Here is a 20,671-nt window from a genome sequence, read left to right as displayed (position 1 = left end):
AGGGGCTGGGATCCCATGCGGAGTCAGCGTGGGCGACAGGAGAGGGAATGTCAGGATACTCAACCCCAACTTCAACTGCATCTCCTGGAAAGCTCTCATATTTAAAAATAACAAAATAAACAAGGCAGAGAACAAAACCCTCCTCTTGGAAACTTGAATGTGGGTCTAAGTGGTTGAAAACATACAGGCCTTGGAATCAGACTTGGGCTCGAGTCCCAGCTCCACTTCCTACCAGCCGTGTGACCTTGGCCTCGGCTGAATGAGCCCGTCAGACAGCACACACTTGTGCTGATTGCTATCTCTGTTTTTGCAAGTGATGGGCCACAGGTGGGGTTCTCTGGGAAGGAGCCTTTGGGACGGAGTCGAGAGTTGAGAGTAATTACTAGGGAGTGCCTTTGGGACCAGCACCCAGGGAAGGGAGAAGACAGAAGCAGGACCAGGTGGAGGAAGAAGGTGAGTTGAGTGACTTCAGCTACTCTCACAGGGAGCCTTGAAATCACAGTTTTGTTTATTGGCCAGGGTGGTCAGGACCTTCATATCCCACTTGATATGTCTTTAGAGTGGGCAGCCGTGGGCCAGGGCATGACTCAGGTGAGGTGGCTCTGAGACGGCCTGAGGGCCTAATGATACTCCCAGCAGCGGGAGGCAACAAGTCCTTCCCTATACGGGAACCTGAGCAGCACATATATCTGCCCTATGAGGAAACTAAGGCTTAAGGAGGTTAAGTTACTTGCCCAAGGTCAGAGCTTTAAGGAACAGAGAGAGGTGGATAGATGTTCCATGGTGCTTGAGCCTGAGTGCTGGCCAATACTCTCTCCAGTCTGTCTTTTCCACAGTGTTCTTGGGGACATCACATAAATAAACCATTCACTCATTCATTCAGGTAGTTGTTAACTCATTGGCTTCCAACAAAATTTTTCTATACTTACGTACTGAGTGCAGATCAAGTTCCTTGTATGATGCTTAGGTGCTTAAGGACATGTTGGTGACCGAACTGGGCATGTTCCCTTCCCTTGTGGAGCTCACTGATATATGTCTTAACCTGATCAGGCCTGGATGTGTGGTAAGTATACAGCTCCGGTCTTTCATCTGGGATCTCTTGCCATCCGTGGACCACTTTCTCACCTGGTTTCCATTCAATCTGGAGTCCCGGATGAGCCAGTAAGGGTGTGGCTGCAGCTAAAGGCAGGCCTTAGCCTCTGGCCTGCTGGCAAGGAGCGTCCAGCTTCTGAGCCACTGGAGGCCACCGCAGGCCAGCCTGTCTCCAAGCAGATAATGGCTTACATGTGTGCACCCTTGGTCTGTGGCTGGTTTTCTGCTGCTGGCTTATTTTCTGTGCCTGCGGTGAAATGTGCAGACTGTAATTGTCAATGGGATAATTGGATATTTTTCTGTTGTTTAAACAGAAAGGAAGGCCAGTCACAGTTAGAATCGAATTCCCTCACTTCTCTCATCTCCCAAGAGAAATCCACAGAAACACAGGCGTGACCTTGAGAAGGCAGAGGGACAGTGATTCAATAGTTATTTTTAGGGCGAGAAATTGGGTTGAAATTCCCACACAGTGCCAGGAACTGGGATCATAGAAGCATTGAATGGTACTACTTCCTAGAGCTCATCTGTGACATCCCCATAAGATGGGGAAGCTGAGGCCCAGAGAAGGGCACGGAGCTGTCTGAAAACTCTTCAGGCCCCTACCCACCCATTTGTGAGTCTGGGCTTTTCCGAACTGTTTTTTATGCTGTTTCTAGAAGCACTGTGTCCTAGCCCCAGTGGAATTCCCATGGCAGTGACCAGTAGTAGACACCAACTACATTCATTCACTCATTCAAATGAGATTTCCTTTGGACTAAGAATTTACTTTGGGCCAGGTCCTAGGTTGTGGGGTGATGATTTATGCAAATGGCACTACCTTTCTCAATAATAAATGTTTCAAGGGCCAAATTAATTTCTGGTTCATATTTGTGCTCTGTGATTAGAATGTACACAGTAGGAGCTCAATAAGTGGTTTTTGAATGCATAAATGTTTAATACATGATGAATGAATGATGAATGGCTGAGGAGCCTCAGGTGACTGTGAGAAATTAATTAAATAGCTTGGATTTTGTTCCTTTCCCCAAGACATTCCGGTCTTCTGCAAACTCTTTTCATTCTTTTTGGTAGAAAGTCGCTGCTTGGAGGGAAAGAGTAAGCTAGTTTTATCTGATTTCATTTGAATAATCTTTCTGAGTACAAGCCAAAGATTTAATTGTTTGATGGAGTCAGATCTGGAAAGACATTTTTTTCTTCTAAAGAAAAGTAATTCAGAAATATTTTTAGTCTTTGGTTTTATGTTTACTGGGAAAAAAGTCCACAATTTCATCGTTAAATCTCTTGCAGGAGAATCCAGTGCAGTGAGGAACATGGACTAGGAACCGGAGGCTGTCCTCTGTCCCTCCCCCCCTTCCTCTTTACTTTTTTTCTTCCTTCCTCCCTCTCTCTCTTCTTTCCTTCCTTCCCTCCCTCCTTCTTTCCTTCCTTCCTTCTGTCCCAGCCCTGGCTCTATACTAACCTGCTGTGTGTCCTTGGACAATATTCCTCCCTCTCTGAGCTTCAGTTTCCTCATCTGAGGACGAGGAGGTAGGCCAAAGTTTCCCCAGGGACCTTTCTAGCTCTAATATTCTAGCAGTTTGTGAATGAGGTTTGAAGAATCTGTTCCCTTTTCTGGACAAAAACATCACACTTCGGAGCCTAGCGCTGGGAAAGCAGTCCTGTTGACCAAAACAAGGTCTCCTCATTCCTTCCTGTGAGATGCACAAAGAGGTCTCGTGTTTGCCCTGGAGCTGGGATGAACACTGCAAGGTGTCCTAGCTTGGGAACCTCTTCTGGCATCTGAGGGTGTGTCCCATTTGGGTTTTATGGAAGCCCTTGGTATATCCAGGAGAAATATTCTATAGGGGAAGTAGGGTACCCTACTTTGAAGGGATGTAAAACAGATAAACCCATGAATCCCAGAACTCCAACATTGGAATAATTTGAATTCCTTGTTTTTGATTCCACCTCCACTCTTCCGGATTACACTTCGAAGTTGCCATTTTCCCAGCATGTGGCTCCATGCCTCCACTCCTTTGTGCATGCTGTTTCTTCTGTCAGAAACCCTGTCATCTTCCAACTCTGCTTCCTCTCCTGAGGTACTCGAAGGCACTCATCCAGTGTTGGCCTGGGGAGCTTTGTCAGATACCATAGCTTGGACTAAGCCTTCCTTCCCACAGCTCCCACAATTCTTTCTGCTGACTTCAAAATGCCATGTGTAGCCCAATGAGCCATAATTGCTTCTTTATAGTCATTCATTTACTCATTCAGTGAATGCTTATCGGTGCCTTTGATGTGCCAGGCATTGTGCTGGGGGCAGGGAATGTGTCACTTGCAAGAGAAGGTCCTGCCCTCTTGGGCATTCTCCTCTCACCAACCCCTCTGTAACCCCAGCACTCAGCCTAGTGCTGGGCACATTGGGGTACTCATTAAAGTTTGGAGGCCATTACCAAGTTTGGAGACATAGTAAAGTGTTCTTTTGCACAGAACTTTCTACAAAGCAGGTAGAATAGAGGGTTCTGGGTTTGAAGGAACATTGGATGCCGGGCCAGTAGGATTAGCTGAGGATGAGGAACTAACTGGTATCAGTAGCTGGGAGCCATAGTGTGGGTCTGATGAGCTGGAAAAAATTGTTCACTTTGGCATCTGAAGGGTGAGGCACAGTTACCTTTCCCCAGTGATGGGCTTTGATGAATGAAGGGGGCAGTCTAAGAGACAAAAGCGGAGGCAGGGCAAGGGGAGGTGGGAGGGGCCCCCTTTGCAGCCAGAATTCCTGAGAGGGTTGCTCCCCACCCTGTGTGCATGTCTCCCTGGCCTCTCTGCTCTGGTAGCATTTCTGGTGCAAACCTGTCAGAGATGTGATGATGGGGCCACTGGGCCAGAGGTTCCATTCTGAATGTAAATAACACTCACCCAATTCTCTCCCAGAAAGAAACGCGACAGAGGTTTGAATAATGACCAGACACACTATAGTCTTTAAATGATTATAAGCTTTAAAAAGTATCGATATGTCATGTAAGGGCTGCCTACCATTGCAGAGAGGGCCCTGGCTGTGCCTTTGAGGGTTTGAAGCTCAGCTCATTTGCTGAAGACATCAAAGAGCATAGCATACTTGTTAAGAGCAAGGCCCTGGTCTCAGATTGTCTAGATTCCTCTTTCTACTTATCTACAGTGTAGCCTTGGCCAAGTCACTTAACCCCCCAAATCTCAGTTATGTGGACCTCATGGGATTATTTTGAAGGTTAAGTGAACAATTAATGGAAACAGGGCCTTAGCACGGTGCCCAGAATGTAATAAACACTTGATCAATGCTAGCTTTATTACCATTATTAGCAGTGAGGTCTTAGACGAGTTATGTAATGCTTCTAAGCGTGTGTCTACATCCATAAAATGGGAATGGTAATCTACAGCCATCAGAGTGCTGTTAAGGGCTGAAGGAGAGAGCGCTTGGTACATTGAAGGTGCTCTATTGTTGATAAGCCTCCCTGCTTGCTGTGTGGGCAGTTAATTCCCTGACTTCAGAGACTCTTTAGGGGTCCCGTTGTTTTCATACTGGCAATTTCTTGGTACAAGACTATGCTGTTCCCTTCCCCTGTTCCACTTCCATCCTGGATAATTCCAGATTAAAAACAAATCATCCTACCAGTACCCTGGTATGTAGAGATGATTGTGGTTACATCTGGCTTTGTGTCTGGAACCTGCCACACTGCAGAAAACCCAGATTTTAGGTCTTGGTCACCTTCTTCCAGATGTCCAGGAAGGCTGCCATCAGAGAGTAAGAGGGTTACTCAGGGAGTAGGCATCTGTTTCTCTCAGAGGCTCGATGAACTGGATGGGCACCCAGGGGCCCCATTCACTGTCTGGGATGCCCCCCTGCTCCCCACACATGGGGGCAGTCTTGACAGCATCAGGCTCAGAATCCAGTTCACAGTGGAGACTGAGAAAATCCATCCCCAGTCTTGGCCCCTGGTCCCTCAGGCTCCTTGGCCAGAGCCCCTAACATGTCCTGACTGTGGTGGTTTTCTACCATGAAGGGAATGTGACTCATTGCCAGTCCGTCTGCTTTGACCTTAATTTTCAATTCCCTTCCTCTGTGAGTAATCAGATCAGTCATCTGTATTCAGAAAGGAAAGATTTCATGCACAGGGGAATGGCAGCTCGAAGTTCATGGCTGAGGACGGTTGAACCCTGGGAGCTGCGAGGTTCAGGGACAGCAGGCAGTCCCCACCATGCAGCTTGAGCTGCCTTGTTTAGCCAGACATTCGATGTTGGGGTCAATCAGCAAATCCAGTAGGGGAGGTGGAGCCCAGGGAACCAGAGAGCTAATGACAGAGAGTCAGGCGAGCTATGCAATTATGGGATGCTCGGCTCTAACACAGGCCAAACCTTAATGAGCTGCATGCAGTCCCTAGACTCTAAAATTGAGAAGAGGAGCTCATTATGTGGCGGCACAGTGGCCGTGGCTGGGAGTGGACTGGCTTGTGGCGGGGCCAGGCTGGATTCATGGGGCCTAGTCTCCGCCCTAGGAAAGCTTAGGGCCTCTTTGATGGACCTCTCTGTAGTACCTGCCCCCAACATCTCCTGTGGCCTTATGTGCCCCAATTGTCATCTTCCCCTAAAACCAAACAAAATGAGAACTAGCTCTTCACCCAGTGTGGTTTCTATCTCAGCCAGGGCAGCACCGGTCACCCAGGACTCCACGTTGTCTTCCCTTCTTCACCCTCACATCCTCTCATCACCCTCCCAGACCACCCACTTTTTTCCATCTCGTGTCACTGCCAAGTTCAGGCTTCCATCTTCTCGCTGTTTTATACCCACTGTCTCCTGGTAGGTCAGCCTTCTGTCTAGTAGTTAACCTTGTTCCTGTCCAGTTTTCTACTGACTCTCTGCACAATTATGTCAGTGCCTGCTCTACAGTGTTTTCAGTGGCTCCACATTGTCTTTAGGATTAAGCCCAAATTCCTAATCAAGTCAGGGTCTTTGATCTTCTGGCCTGTGTCTCCCTTTAGACCCTTCCTGGCCACCCCCTCAGAGCACCCCCACCCCCATGATTGAATCCAATGAAACTCCTTGTCCTATCTCTATTTTTATGCCTCTAGGCTTTTCCACATTTGTGTGGAGATCGTTTTGCCCTTGTCATCCTGGCCAGCTCCACTTCTCTAAGAACCAGGGCAAATGTCATTTCCTTTGTGTACATATTCCCAGGCCACGTCAGGCCCTCTGTCTCCTGTGGTCCTTGGCTATCCTGCGCACAGCTTCTTGATGGCTTCATGATGGCAATGTGGTGTTTAGTTGATAAGATCAGAGACTCTAGACTCTAGAGACTGGGTCTGAGTAATGGCTCTCTCACTTACCACCATGTGACCTCTCCTGACAGAAGTCTGCCTATCTGTGAAAGGGGGTGATGATAGTCTTCCCTCTCTGGTTTGTGGGGAGGATTGAAAGACATAATACCTCGAGAGGGCTTACAACACTGCCTGGCTCATTGCACATTGGCTACTCTTGAAATGGCTACTGGAACGGATTCCTGGTGCCTTCTTGCCTATTTGGGGTCTTAGCTGAGCTCTGTGAGTGCTGGAATTTTCTCCTGGTTGGCTTTGTCCTCAGCTCCTAGAACAGGCTGGTGAGCAGGTACAGAGAAAATGCTGGGACACGGGGGACCCAGGCCTGGCCCCACCACTCACTGGCTGCGGGACTTGGTAGGACAGGCAGTTTCTGGCCTCTGCCTCTAGGGGCACCCACCAGTGCTGCCTGAAGTGAAGGATCTTTAGTCCTTAGAGTCTGCCCACAACTGGGGACAGAGAACCTTGGTCAGAGCCTAGGCTTGGGGGTTGGAGCAAGGGTGTGGTGGAGGAAAGGAGTCCTAGTATGTGGGGCCTGGAGGCTGTTGAGTCTATGGAGGCTTGCCCACAGTGTAGACTGGCTCTCGGAAACCCTCTAGTGGTGATTTTCTACTGTCACCGGCATTAGTGTCCAAGCACTATCAGAGGTACCAGGATGGCAATTTACACATTCCATCTGTGAATTCTCCTAAATGTTCCCCACTTTGGCACGTAAAAAGACTCTCCTTAGAGGAAGAGAACAGAATGCGAACAACAGAGCTCAACCCTTTTCAGTCTACACATCAAGTCCTATGTTATAGCCATGAAGGCTGAGGGCAGACTAAAGCTGAGTTCTTCTGTGTGAGAATGCACATATAATTATTACCTGACAGTGCTAAATGTGCCATTTGGACAGGGCATGGCCTCTCCTGGAGTCTAGAGTAGCACTTAAGCATGTGGGGTCTGGTGTGTGATGGGCAGGGTCAGAGCCAAGCTCTGCCACTTACAAGCGGGGTGATGTCGCAGAGTTCACTTTCCCTCTCCAAGCTTTGGTTTCTTCAACTGTAAAAATAAGACAGTAGGAATCCCCTCTTCCTAGGGGAACTATGAGAAATAAACAAGATAATGCACCTGAAGCCATCCACATAAGAGACGGCATGAAGCCCAGCCTCAGGAAAGCTTGGTGATAATGATTTCAGGTTTCATCTTGACCCTCACAACAAGCCAGCGAGGCAGCACAGTGGTATTGGGTAATGTTATTCCCATTTCCTGCTTAGTTCAGTGTCACACACATACGTGGACCATCCTCAGAATATCAGGTCCACTGCTCTAGGTGACATGTAGGGAGCACATGACAGACATGAGCCCTGCCCTTATAGTCTGGTGGATGAAGCGGGTATTAATCCATCAATGAAACAGTTGAGACCTGTGTCACAATGGGGGAAAGACAGGGTAGAACAGACATGTGTGACATAAGCTCTTCTAAGGAATCAGAGAAACCTACTCCAGCAGAGACATTTAGGTAGACTGTAAGGTTGTGGAGGCATTGGCAAGGTAAAGAGGAGATGGAGGGAGAGGGACCAGCGTGTGCGAAGGCTGGGTGGCTGGAGGTCACACTGGAGGGAGGGAAAGAACTAACTCAGTGTGGCTGGACAGTGGTTGGGAATGAGGGGGAGAGCAGTTCAGAGAACTGTGGCTCCAAGCAGGCAAATGTCATGTGCAAGGGTACACATTTATGAGGACACGGGTGATGGTGTCTCAGGAGGTGTTCTTACTGCTAGTACCGTCGTAACTGGCTCACCTGGGTACACTGGCAATGCGTATACACATGTGAATCCTTTTAAGAGGTTAAGAAATGAGTCATTCCTTAGTTAATGAAAGGCCAGGGAATGTTAATTAGCACCTCGCCATCCCCTGGGGGACGTCTAAAATGACTGCATTTGACAGAGTTAGCAAGATGGGCTCTGACTCATCAGGTGTAGGCAGCTATCAAATGAACATACTGGTTCATTGGATTGGAAACAGTTACCTGGAGCCAGATTCATGTTCCTTGGCATTCTGAAGCAGAAAGCACACCACACCGCACTGGTACCAGACAGATTGAGAAGTGGTGACGGCACAGGCTTTGGAGTTAGCAGACCTGGAGGGAAGTCGAGGCTCTGCCATTGACAAGCTTAGGAACTAATCTGAGCCTCAGTTTCCCCTCCTCTGTGACGTGGGGATACTAAATAGTGTTTCTGTGAATACAAGACAGAGATTGTATGTACAAGCACTTGATACATGCTCGACTCACACAAGGTAGTCAATAAAGTTTTCTTTATAGCACGCTTGGAACTATGCTAGATTTTTTTTTTAGTTGATTTATTTATAGTGCTCAGATCTCTTCTGTGCCTTCAAACCCTCTAATAGATTGATGGAAGACCAGAACCTGGAGAAATGGAGGGGGCAAAGTGACCATAGTGGCATTATCCATGCCCCCCTTCACAAATTACTCCTAGGTATTGGCTTTGGGGTATATTGGTGGGCCCCATTTCCCCTACCCCATACTCCTGGAAATATCTGAAATGTAGGATCAACTCTCTTACCATGTTATACTGGACAGTTCAATGAACAGAAAAATGCTGTGGAGGACGTATATCAAAGTGGGTAAGGATGAACAATGAAAATGGGGATTTCTAGAAAACAATTTGAAAACTCTTCCCAGGGCTGCATTTTGGAGCAGAGGGTCCATGCAGAACATGGCAGAGAACACTAGAGTTCATACAAGAGGCATTTCGCAGAGTCCACGGCAGGAAGGGAAAGCCTCCTGCCTTGCTCTCACATTGCCCAGATGGGTCAGCTGCACGTCAGGAATAGGAGGACTGGGAGCCTGCCTGACACCGGGTGCTGGGGAGGCTCTGCACTGACGACGTGAACTTGGAGCGGTCGCGGACGGAGGGATGCAGAGTGCCGATGCCCAGAGAGCAGAAGCAGCTCAGTGTGGGATTCAGGCCAGATCAGAAGCAGGACAGTGAAACCATTGGGAAATTTGAACAAGGTCAGAGAAGCAACATTTCCTGGAGTCCCAAGTGGCTGGGGCTTCCCCAGGGCCTTAGTGAGGGGGAGTTGGAAGTTAATACCTTAACCACACTGTAAATTATTTATAGTTTGTTGCATAAATAATTATGCTTAAATGAACTGTTTAGGAAACAGTTTACAATTCACTGCATAGCAGAGGTTAGGTTAACTCTAAATGAATTCGTGTGTTGTTTTTACAAAGCCCTTAGTGAGAGAGCCTTCCGGGTTGCGTTGGAGAGAGGCGTCGGGGCCTGGTGGACCCAGCTGACATGTGGAGACAAGGTTCCTTCAGTGTTCAGGAAGAATTCTTCTCTTCACCCACAGTGAAAGAAACCTGGGGTGCTCGCGGTGGCCCTGCACCATCTAGCCGAGTCTCTCCTCTCGGCTCACATCCTGCTCATCTTTCTATTGCTCTAACTGGATTCATCTCCCTGCTGTTTCTCAGACAAACAGGCATACTCGCAAGGAGGGCCTTTGCACCGTCAGGGCCCTCTGCCTGGACTGCTCAGCACCCTACTTCAGTGAGCCTGGCGCTCTCACCGCCTTGAGGCTTTTGCTCAGTCCTTACTTTCTCAGGGGGTCCGACCACTTGTTTAAAATGGTAGTTACCTCCCTCCTCCCACATGAACAATATCATCCATGCTTATTCTTTTCTTTTTTAAATATTTTTAAAGTTTATTTATTATTTGAGAGAGAGAGAGAGAGCAAGCATGAGTGGGGGAGGGGCAGAGAGAGAGGGAGACACAGAATCTGAAGCAGGCTCCAGGCTCCGAGCGGTCAGCGCAGAGCCAGGGTAGGGCTTGAACCCAGGAGCTGTGAGATCATGCCCTGAGCTGAAAGTCAGACGCTCAACTGACTGAGCCACTCAGGCACCCCTCATCCGTACTTACTCTAACTCTGATAGAAATGATCTGCTTTTAACATACCACATGCGTTTTCACTTATATTTATCATTATTATATTTGTTCCCCCCTGCTCTAGGGGGAGAGGCAGACATATCTGTTTGTGTTGCTCATGCGTGTGTCCCAAGCAGCTAGAACAGTTCCTGCACACAGTGGACACTAAGGAAATATCCATTGTGTGAACATTCATGGTGGGAGTGTGTGGGCCACATATCCTGCATGGGTGCTGGGAGCGCCTGGATGTTTCTGGAATGAAGTGCTACAGAAGGACAGCCCGGAGAAAGGGACTGGACACCAAAGAAGAAATAGGTTCAACATGCCTCAAGTGGAACTGTCTTCTGAACTGGTTTCTCCTCCCCATTCTGTGGCACAAGTGAAAACTCTGAGGCTCAGCTTTGACTGTCCCCTGTCATTCATCATCTGTGAATCAGTATCCAGCCTCCAAGATCAAGGGCCATAGGGAATGATTGTCCCCCAACATCACTGTTAGCACTGATGCTGCTGCCTTCTGACCTCATACTCGAGAGTAATTTTGCAGAATTGTAAGGTCTTTGGCTCACACTTTATTTTTCTGTAGTTTTTAAAAAGGTTCCTCTACTTATTTTCTGGTATAAAGCATCGCTTTCACACATAAAAATCTGATGCCAAGGTAATTTTCTGTCCCTTACAAGTAACAGGCACTTATTTCTAGATGCACAAAGCATTTCCTTTCTTTCTAAAAGTCCAATAATCTTAGTAGAATATGTGTTATATGTTTCTTTCCATAAATGGAGGATGCTCTTTCAGTATGTAGTTCAAATGGTACTGTTTTCCCCAGAAATGTTTTCCTGGCTTACAGCTTTTCTCATGAATACATAAGAATACATTGTTGCTGTGTTTTGGGTTCCTTCCCTAGGAAATCTTATCACATGTGTACTGGATCTTATCTGCTTATCTTTAATACTTTGTCACATTATCACAAATCCTTTTAATTTCTGTCTTTTCTTTTAATTTAAAACTTTTTTTCTTTTTTGCATTTAATTTTCATAAGGCATTATCTCATCTGTTCCTCTTGTGTAGTCTTTGTTTCTAAAATGACATTTTCTTTTTGTTTCTAATTCTTTTCTTAGTTAAGATAACTGAGATTTCATGCTTTTCTTCACATCTTATATCATTTTTTAAAATGTTAAGCTCATTTTGAAATCGTATGTACATTTTAGTTTCCTTCTGTTTTGTGAATACATTTTCCTGGTATTCTCTCATGGTAGGGATATTATTTTGTTATTTCATCTCTTTTTAAAATGAGCACACAAGGGATGAGACCTGAATAATTTTTGTGTTGCTCATTTTTATGTGAAATGAGTTTGCACGAACTTTTCGAGGGAGGCGGGGTTCAGGAAAGCTGTTCTAAATTCATAGAGTTCCATCTTCTTCTGTTTCTGTGTAAGGTTCAAAGTAGGGTGCTCTGCTTTCCCAGAGTTCCTAGCTCTGCTTCCCCCTCCTGCACGGATCTGAGTGAGCATCTCTCGCCTTTGTCCCTGAGGCCCCTGTCCTGCTCAATTTTGATTTTGCCTGCGGAAGTTTCTTCTTAATATGGCACTTTGTTGTAGAAGAGATTCCTGTTGGGTTGGTTTTGAGAGTTTCTAGTAGGTGCCTTGCATGCACTTGCTAATGGAAATGGGGATCCCTTTTTGGTTTCAGCCACTCTTACGGAATTGTCATGCTGTGCTTTCCAATAAATATCCTAGGGGTTCTTGCCTCTCATATGCATCAAATGCTATCTTACTGGGTCCTCCTGTTTCCTCTTGTACAGATGATACTGAGCAGGTCTTGCAGCTGTTAATGTTTGGTCCCCACCTGCTTGTATTTTGAGGTGTGTGGGGATATTTTACCATCTAGTTTTTATCCAAAGGGTTTTTTGTTTTGTTATCTTTATTGTTCTGTTGGTTTTTCATGTGGGGATTTAGAGAGATTTAAAAAATGCTGTCATGGGACACCTGGGTGGCTCAGTCAGTTAAGTGTCTGACTTCAGCTCAGGTCATGATCTCACGGTTCGTAGGTTTGAGCCCCAAGCCTGCTTCGGATTTTGTATCTTTCTCTCTCTTTTCCCCCCACCCCCACTCATACTCTGTCTCTCAAAATAAAGAAATGTTAAAAAAATTAAAAACTGCTGTCACTACTGCCATCTTCCCAGAATTTTCCTTATTTCTCTATTTTTAAGTAATTAAGTTCTGATGATACAGTTGCTTTAATTGAAACTGCTCTGATAAGAACTAACACAGATGATACTTCCTGTCAGACATTATTCTTAGCAAATATATATCCATATATTTGCATGCATGCATGTATATGTATATGTACCTGTCCACTTCACTTAATCACAGAAGGCCTCAGGGTGAGGTCCTGTTATCATCTCCTTTCCGCCATCGAGGAAACTGAAGCACAGAGAGGTCATGTAACTTGCCCAAAGTTATGCAGGTAGCGAGTGACCCGCTCCGGGATTTAATCCAGGCAGTCCGGCTCCAGAGTTCATGCTCTCATGGGGACAGTGATACCCAACAGCAGCTACATGATACTTAGAAGACCCAGGGGCATGCCTGGCACTGATGGTGGCACGGCGGTATCTGAAAGATGCAGCAGGAAGAGACGAAGCGGTGGCTGTGAGCAGCCTGAGGTGTCCAGTGGAGTCGGGCAGCATGATGGTGCCCAGAAGGAAAGGTAGCCGTGCTGGGCGGGCCTGGCAGGACCTGACAGCTAGGGGACGACTCGGTGCAAGGGTGCTAAGGGAAGAAAAGATGACAGATATTGGGGAGAACCTACAGTTGGCTTTTGAACAATGCAAGGTGAGGGGCTCACACAGTTGAAAATCTGCATATAACTTTGGACCCCTCCGAAACTTAATTGTCAATAGCTTAATTGACTGGAAGCCTTACTGATAACATAAAGTTGATCAACACATAATTTGTATATTATATTTATCATATACTCTATTCTTACAATAAAGTAAACTAGAGAAATGAAAATGTTATTAAGAAAATTATAAGGAAGAGCAAATACATTACAGTACTGCATTATAAAAAAAGAAAAACGCCACACTTAAGTGGCCCTGTGCAGTCCAAATCTGGGTTGTTCAAGGGTCAACTGTATAGGAGATGAACAGTGGGGCTGCCTGGAAATGCTTGAGATTGGTGCCTGGTGTTGGGATGAGAATGTAGTTGGGTTATATTTATTTACGTCTGTCTCTCTTAGCTGGTGTGAGTGTCCGAAGGGCAGGGATCACAAGCACAAAGCCTGGCACATGGTCAACATCAGTAGTGTTTCAATGAATCAGGTGGAGCAGGGATTATCTGAGAGGTACTACTTAGTGTTTAAGTGATTGAAGTGGGTGAGAATGTTTTGTTACTGGCGCCGTATGGGGACAGGCACTTCCTGTAGGAGCTGGGATCTCCCTTCAGGCCTTCCCCCGGGGCTTGAGTGTATATATTCACACCTTCGCATTTGCCTGGAAGTTCTGAGAATTGGGACAGTGGTCACTAAGGGCCCAAGCTTTATGCAGCCAGAGCGCTGCTCAGTGGAATGCTGGAATGTTTGCAAAATGGCTTATACAGAGCATTTCTCTAGTTCTACTGACACCTGCTGCAAGTATTTCTTTTTATTTTATTTTAAAGTTTACTTCTTTATTTTGAGAGAGAGAGAGAGAGCATGGGGAGGACAGAGAGAGAGAGGGAGAGAGAGAATCCCAAGCAGGCTCCATCCTGACAGTATGGGGCTTGATCGCACAGGCCGTGAGATCATGACCTGAGCAAAAATCAGGTCAGACACTTAACCAACGTAGCCACCCAGGTGCCCCTCAAGTATTTCTATTTAAAACAAAAACTTTTGGGGTTCCTGGGTGGCTTAGTCTGTTAAGCGTCCGACACTTGTTTTCAGCTCAGGTCATGATCTCATGGTTTGTGAGTTTGAGCCCGGCATCAGGCGCTGCACTGATGGCACGGAGCCTGCTTGGGATGTTGTCTCCTTCTCTCTGCCCCTCCCCTGCTTGTGCTCATGCTCACTCTCTCTCTATCTCAAAATAAAGAAATAAACTTAAAAAATTAAAACAAAAATTTTTATCATGGTGTCTTGTAGAACATACTTACCCAACTCTTAAACTGTACCTCATTGCAGGGAACTCACCTACGCTTTGCCTGACATCCCCGCTAAAAGATAGAATCCACGTCTCCTGAAATGTAGTCTAGAACAGAGGACTGGGTGAGTTCAGGGCGTTCCTACATTCCAGGCCAGAACACAGAGCACTCATGCTCCTCTTGTAACACCCCAATATTTCCAGCTGGTGTGGGGAGGCTTACAATCCATGTTTCCCAGGCAGTTTCTGGTTTACCTGATCGGTTAAATATTTATTGATCCATACTAGGTGTCGGCCTTGTACTGATGCTGGTGATGCTGAGCTAAGTCAGTGTTTGCCTTTAAGGACATCTTAAAGTTGGTGGGAGAGAGAGGCCGGTAAAGGAACTGTGGAGTGTGGCCAATAGGTAGATGGTCTTTGGAATCGGGTTGCCTGCAGGAAACTCTGGCTCTCTGAAGTCATGTAAGTCTTCTGCACCGCTGTATTTTTATCTGTAAAGTGGAGACAAGGAAAAATACGCTTAATCTGTAAAGTGGAGACAAGGAAAAATAAAATAATGCATAATAATTGCACAACCCTTGGGGTACTCTAAGTGTCCAATAAATTTCAGTTATTATTACTGGTTGTTTTGGTTTACTTTTCCTTTTCCTCTGCCTTCTGAACTGCTTTTCATCCAATTCCATATCTAAACCAGTGGGGTTATAATAGAATGGTGTTTGGCAAACGAAAATAATATATGTATATATGTGTGTGTGTGTGTGTGTGTGTGTGTGTATACAGTGTAGTGTGTATATATATATATATATATATATATTTTTTTTTTTTTTTTTTTTTTTTTTTTTTTTTTTTTTTTTGCGCCAAACACAATAACCCCACTGGTTTGGTTATGATTTGTGTGGCTTGGGTGCAAAGCATACTGTGTAAAATCAAGCTGGGTGGGAGGCATATACTTGCCTTGAACAGCGAGCCCACTTTCCCATCCACCTGCTAGGGGGTCGAAACCTCTTGATGTCCTCCCAGCCCTATTAGAGTTGGCCCTGGACCTAAGGGGCCTGCTTGATGGGCCCAGTCACTGGACGAGGTTAAGAGGAGGCAGGGACCCAGGGGCTCACTAATCTTCTCAGTGTATTCTTCTTGGTAAGTTTGTTTGCTCTTTGGGGGAGAAAGAGGAGGCATCTGTTTAAACAATCTCCAGAAACAGAAGTTATTTTTAAGCTCATCCTTAAAGAAAATCAGATTCTGCTTTCCTCAAAGGTGCCCCTGTCTGTCCTCATCTCTGTGGCTGTCGCCCTGGAAGGCGGCTCCTGCAACGGGACAGGGAGGAGTGGGTTTGTCCTGAAAGCAGCAATTGCATCTCTGGGGCCCAGGATCCCGGTTCACCCTCTAACCAGGAGCTTTAGGCTGAGTCAGTGGCTCACAGCTCCCTTTCATCTCTGCTGCTCATAAACAACCCCAGAACTCCTTGCTTGGGAAAATTGTCCTTCCTGTCTCCTAGTGTGTGAAGGCTGTCTTGTCTTGTTCTCCGTTGCTCTTTGTTGACTTCTCTTCCTTTTTTTTTTTTTTTTCTTCTGGTGTATGTTTGTTTTTGTTTTTATTTTTGTTTTCCTGGGTTTCTAGAGTGGAAAGCAGTAAAACAAAGAGGTTAAGTGTAGACTCTGGAGTGATAGAGATAAGGTTTCAGTCTCAGTGTTACTACGTGTTACCTGGGTGATTTTACTTCTTTGCATCTCAGTTTTCTCATCTGTGAAGTGGGGATAATAGTAATACTTGCTCAGACCCTTGTCTTGAGGAGTAAATTAAACATTCATATAAAGCACTTAGCACAGTGCTCAACATGTGGAATGTTCTCAATATATTCTAGCCATTATTACAGTAATTACTGTAGGTGCTCAAGTGTTACCTGGGAAAAGGGCAACAAACAAAACTGACATTTTTGAACATTTCTTTATGCCATGTGAGATCCTAAGTCTTTCACACTCACCATTTGATTAATTCTTTCATGTACCTTGTGTGGAAGGTTGTATTATTATATTTTTACAGGTAAAGAAATTGAGGTTCAGAGAGGTTAAGAAACATACTGAAAAGATTAATGTACATCGTTAAAAAAATGTCCTGATACTGATTATCCTGGTTGGGGCGCAACCAGACGGGGGCGCAAGGGAGACTCCAGGGATGCTGGTAATAGTTCTCTGGTTCCTGGACCCATGAGCGTGTTAACCTTATGAAAATTCATCAAGCTGCAGCTCAATATTGTAATTTGCTCACCTTTATGTACACGTTATTTCAATAACAATTTCAGGAAAAGGAAATAAAAAGCAGCAGCAGCTTGCCTTCAGATTATAAGCAGCAGGGCCAGCCCTTTCCGCCCTCCGCATGTTAACGTGCAACCCTGTTAGCCTGGGCCCGTGGAGGCTTTTCTTATGCTCAAGGCTCTTACACAGAAGTCTATTCCATCCTGAGGAAGCTCTGATTCGAGGCCTATTCAGGCAGCTAAGGAGGGAGCAGAATCATCAGAGGACATCGGAGGGCCTGACTCCACCAGAGCGAGTGTCCCAGAGGTAGCAAAGCACAGAGGACTGCGGTCCCGGAGACCTGCCTGGGATGCGCCCATTGCTGGGCTCTAGGGCAGATCATGGGACCAGCTGGGAGACAGAGCCCTCTCAGCTTGCCAGGTTCCTTTCCCCCGAGTTCAGCCTTCATCCCCTAGCCCAACTGGGGACCCTATTTCCTTCCATTTCCAGTTTCTTTGAGGGAGCTTTCCACTCCTGGCTCCTTGGGCAGGTTCCAATCCCCTGTCCACTGGAGCTTGGCTTCTCTAGGTCTCCTTCCTGTGAGGCTCATGACACAAAGCTCGAGAGACCGCCAGACTCAGCCTGTGCTCCTGGTTGGGGAAGAAGCAATAGAAATGCAATTCTTCCTGTGGGGAGTGGAATAAGGAACCCTCAGGCCTGCCAACTAGAGTCCACATTTCTCCCCAAGCATCATTAAAAAAGAAAAACACACAACTTAAAAAATTGTTTAGTTGTTTTAGATTTACAGACAGTTGTAAAGATAGTACAGACTAGTCCTGTATACCCCACACCCGGTCCTCCAATTATTAACACCTTCCCCGAGCATGGTATGTTTATCACAATGGAAGAACCATTGCTGGTCTGTTACTATTAACTAACCCCCAGACTTTATATGGCTTTCACTTGAGTTTTCCACAAAGGTCCCTTTCTATTTCAGGATCCCATCCAGGATATCCGGTTAGAGTTAGTCTTCATGTCTCCTTTGTCTCCTCTACTCTTTGACAGTTTTCTCAGTGTTTCTTAGTTGGTGATGACGCTGACAGTTTTGAAGGGTACCATCAGGTATTTTGTATAATGCCCTCAGTCGGTCCCTGACGCCTTTTCCATGATGAGTCTAAGATTATGTGTTCAGATGGAAGGAGCCTTTCTCTTCACATCGTATCGGAAGCACATGCTGTCAACAGGCTGGTCAGCAGGTGTGTTTTGAACCCTTGAGTAGGTGGTGATATGTCAGGATTCTCCACCACAAAGGTACTTTTTTCCTTGGTCTCTTTTCTATTACTTTTCTTCTTTGGCACTGAGTCATTAAATGCAGCCCACGCTCAAGCCCCATCCCCGCTCTCCTTAGTCATCGAGTTTATCTGATGCAAGCAAGGCTTGTAAACATACACAATCAGCTGACTATTTGCGCAGGTAGAGATACACAAGCTCCAAGCCAGACACCCAGACACCGGCATACAGATAATATAGACGGACACCTAAATGAGTTCATATCCGCAAACACAGACCCTCAGGGGCACAAGTAACAGAGACTAGAGAAATCGATAGTTTTGTCATTTCATTCCTCTTACCAGCCAAGCGATACATCAGCTGGGGATTTTAATTAACACAGCTTCTAAGATCCCACTTTCTTTCTAATTCTTAAAGATCTTAAAGAACAAGAATGGAGAGTGCCTCCATGTGAGATGGGGTTGAGGGGGTGACAGAAATGTGAGTTTGGGATCTAATTAGGCCTCCCGGGAAGGGCCCAGGCCAGAGGCATTTGGTGGCACTGATTCTCTTTTTCTCCCTTCCTAGCTCTTCCTTGACCCTTAGGGCTCAAGGCCTGAAGGAAGGAGGGATGAGTGTGTCTCGCCTGAGGGGTCCGGAGCGCTTCTCCGCCCAGCACCCACGCTTCCTCTGTGCCACATGCTGGTGCTGTGACTCAGTGGCCTCACAACCCCTGTGTTTGGGAGGAAGGAACAGCTGAAGCCCAGGCTGTCTCACCAGAGGCAGCAGTGTAACTTGCCTTGATTATTGACGGAAGGAGGAGGAGGGATGCTAGAAGGACAGGAATAATAGCTGTCCGCTGAAGTGTTTACAGAGTGAATGCAGCAGTGAGTGAGTGACTAGTTCATTTCTTGCCTCTTACAAGTTCTTCAGTCAGGTTGCTTCCGTTCTCAATATCTCTGGAACACAATGATCATATGTTTGTCTAGCTTCTCCATCCCCTTTCTTATTTATTTCTTTATTTAAAAAATTTTTAATGTTTTTTATTTATTTTTGAGAGAGAGAGAGAGTGCGAGCAGGGGAGGGTCAGAGAGAGAGGGAGATACAGAATTTGAAGCAGGATCCAGGCTCCAAGCTAGCTGTCAGCACAGAGCCAATGAGGGGCTTGAACCCATGAACCATGAGATCATGACCTGAGCCGAAAGTCGGTAGCTTAACCGACTGAGCCACCGAGGCGCCCCTCCATCCCTTTTCTAATCAGGTTAGTTTTGGAGCACTCTTTGAAAGCATTATTTTAAATAAGCGCATGCTCTATAGACAGCCATGTACCTGTACCATAGCTTCCATAACAACATAATCAATAGTTGATATTTAGGCCATTTCCATTTTCTTCTTCTTTTTTTATTTTAAGTTTATTTATTGATTTTGAGAGAGAGAGCAGAGGAAGGGCAGAGAGAAGAGAGGGAGAAAGAGAATCCCAAGGAGGCTCCTCGGAGCTCGATGTGGGTCTGGAACTCACGGACTGAGAGATAATGATTGGAGTTGAAATCAAGAGTCCGACGCTTAACCAACTGAACCACCCAGCTGCCCCTCCATTTTCTTCTTATTGTAAATATCACTTGCTACTGTTTCAGACTTCCTTGTCTGTTGTTTGTCTGGGCATCTGCTTCCAAAACTTCTGTGGCTCAGTCTTTTTATCTGCAAATTGGAGGTAATGGAAAACAAGAGGGTTAAGGTAAGGGAACATAAGGAACAGTGATGAGCATGTAGTAGGTGTTTAGTAAACATCAGATGGCCGTAAGTGGAAACTTTGGAAATCGTGGAGTGTTGATAACCATCGTGGCCCTGTTCCCTGGCTGCAGGCTGCACCTGATGCCGGCGGACTCGGTCCAGCGCTGGATGGAGGACCTGAAGCTCATGACCGAGTGTGAGTGCATGTGCGTCCTGCAGGCGAAGCCCATCAGCCCGGAGGAAGATGCACAGAGTGACCTCATCCTGGCGGGTGGCCCGGGCCCCGGAGACCCTCTGCAGCTGCTTCTCAAGAGGGGCTGGGTCATCAGCACTGAGCTGCGCAGGATCGCGCAGAAGCTGGCCCAGGACCGCTGGGCGCGTGTCCACAGCATGAGTGTGCGTCTGACTTGCCACGCCCGCTCCATGGTCAGCGAGTACAGCGCCATCAGCAGGAGCTCCTCACAGGAGATGGGCCAGGTCAGCTGCCCTGGGGTGGGCATGTGCGGGTGCTGGGAAGGGAGATACCTTCTAGAAGAGTGGGTGTCAAGTGTGTGGCGTTTGAACTTTTTCTGCTCCAGGGCCTCCTTCCTCTTCCAAAATTCAGGGAAGAGAGTGAGGACCTTTACTGAGTACCTACCATGTACTAGGTATCGAGCTAGGGGTTTTCATGCACATCTCATTTAACCTGTGCAACATGAAAAGCGGACATAACCACTGGGAGAAGCTGTGTAGTGGTTCAGTATACCACTTGAATGTCAGACTGCCTGGGTTCAAATATCAGCTCCACTGGATGACCTTGGCAAGTTTCTTACTTTCTCTGTGTCCCAGTTTCATCACCCGAATGAGTATATAATAATAGTACTTTTTTCATAGGTCTGTTGTGAAGACTAATGCATTAAAAACAATTGATGAAAAATATTAGCTAGTATTACTGTCCTCACTTTATAGATGAGGAAACAAACTCAGATATCCTAAGTAACTTGCCCA

The 20,671-nt window shown here is 46.3% G+C and overlaps 1 protein-coding gene across 3 annotated transcripts in view; it reads left to right on the top strand.

Annotated features, from left to right (window-relative positions):
- INSC (INSC spindle orientation adaptor protein) overlaps window positions 1–20,671 on the top strand; it is a 127,672-nt gene that overhangs the window by 42,873 nt on the left and 64,128 nt on the right. For all 3 annotated transcript variants that reach the window (XM_029957245.1, XM_029957244.1, XM_029957246.1), the window contains exon 3: window positions 19,816–20,161. In XM_029957245.1, coding sequence (XP_029813105.1) covers window positions 19,816–20,161 — 346 coding nt within the window. The remainder of the gene's footprint in view (window positions 1–19,815; window positions 20,162–20,671) is intronic.

This window comes from Suricata suricatta, chromosome 11, assembly GCF_006229205.1.
Source record: "Suricata suricatta isolate VVHF042 chromosome 11, meerkat_22Aug2017_6uvM2_HiC, whole genome shotgun sequence".
Classification (NCBI taxonomy): Eukaryota; Metazoa; Chordata; class Mammalia; order Carnivora; family Herpestidae; genus Suricata; species Suricata suricatta.
Note: the sequence above shows the minus strand (reverse complement) of the source record. Positions and strands in the feature narration are given on the sequence as shown.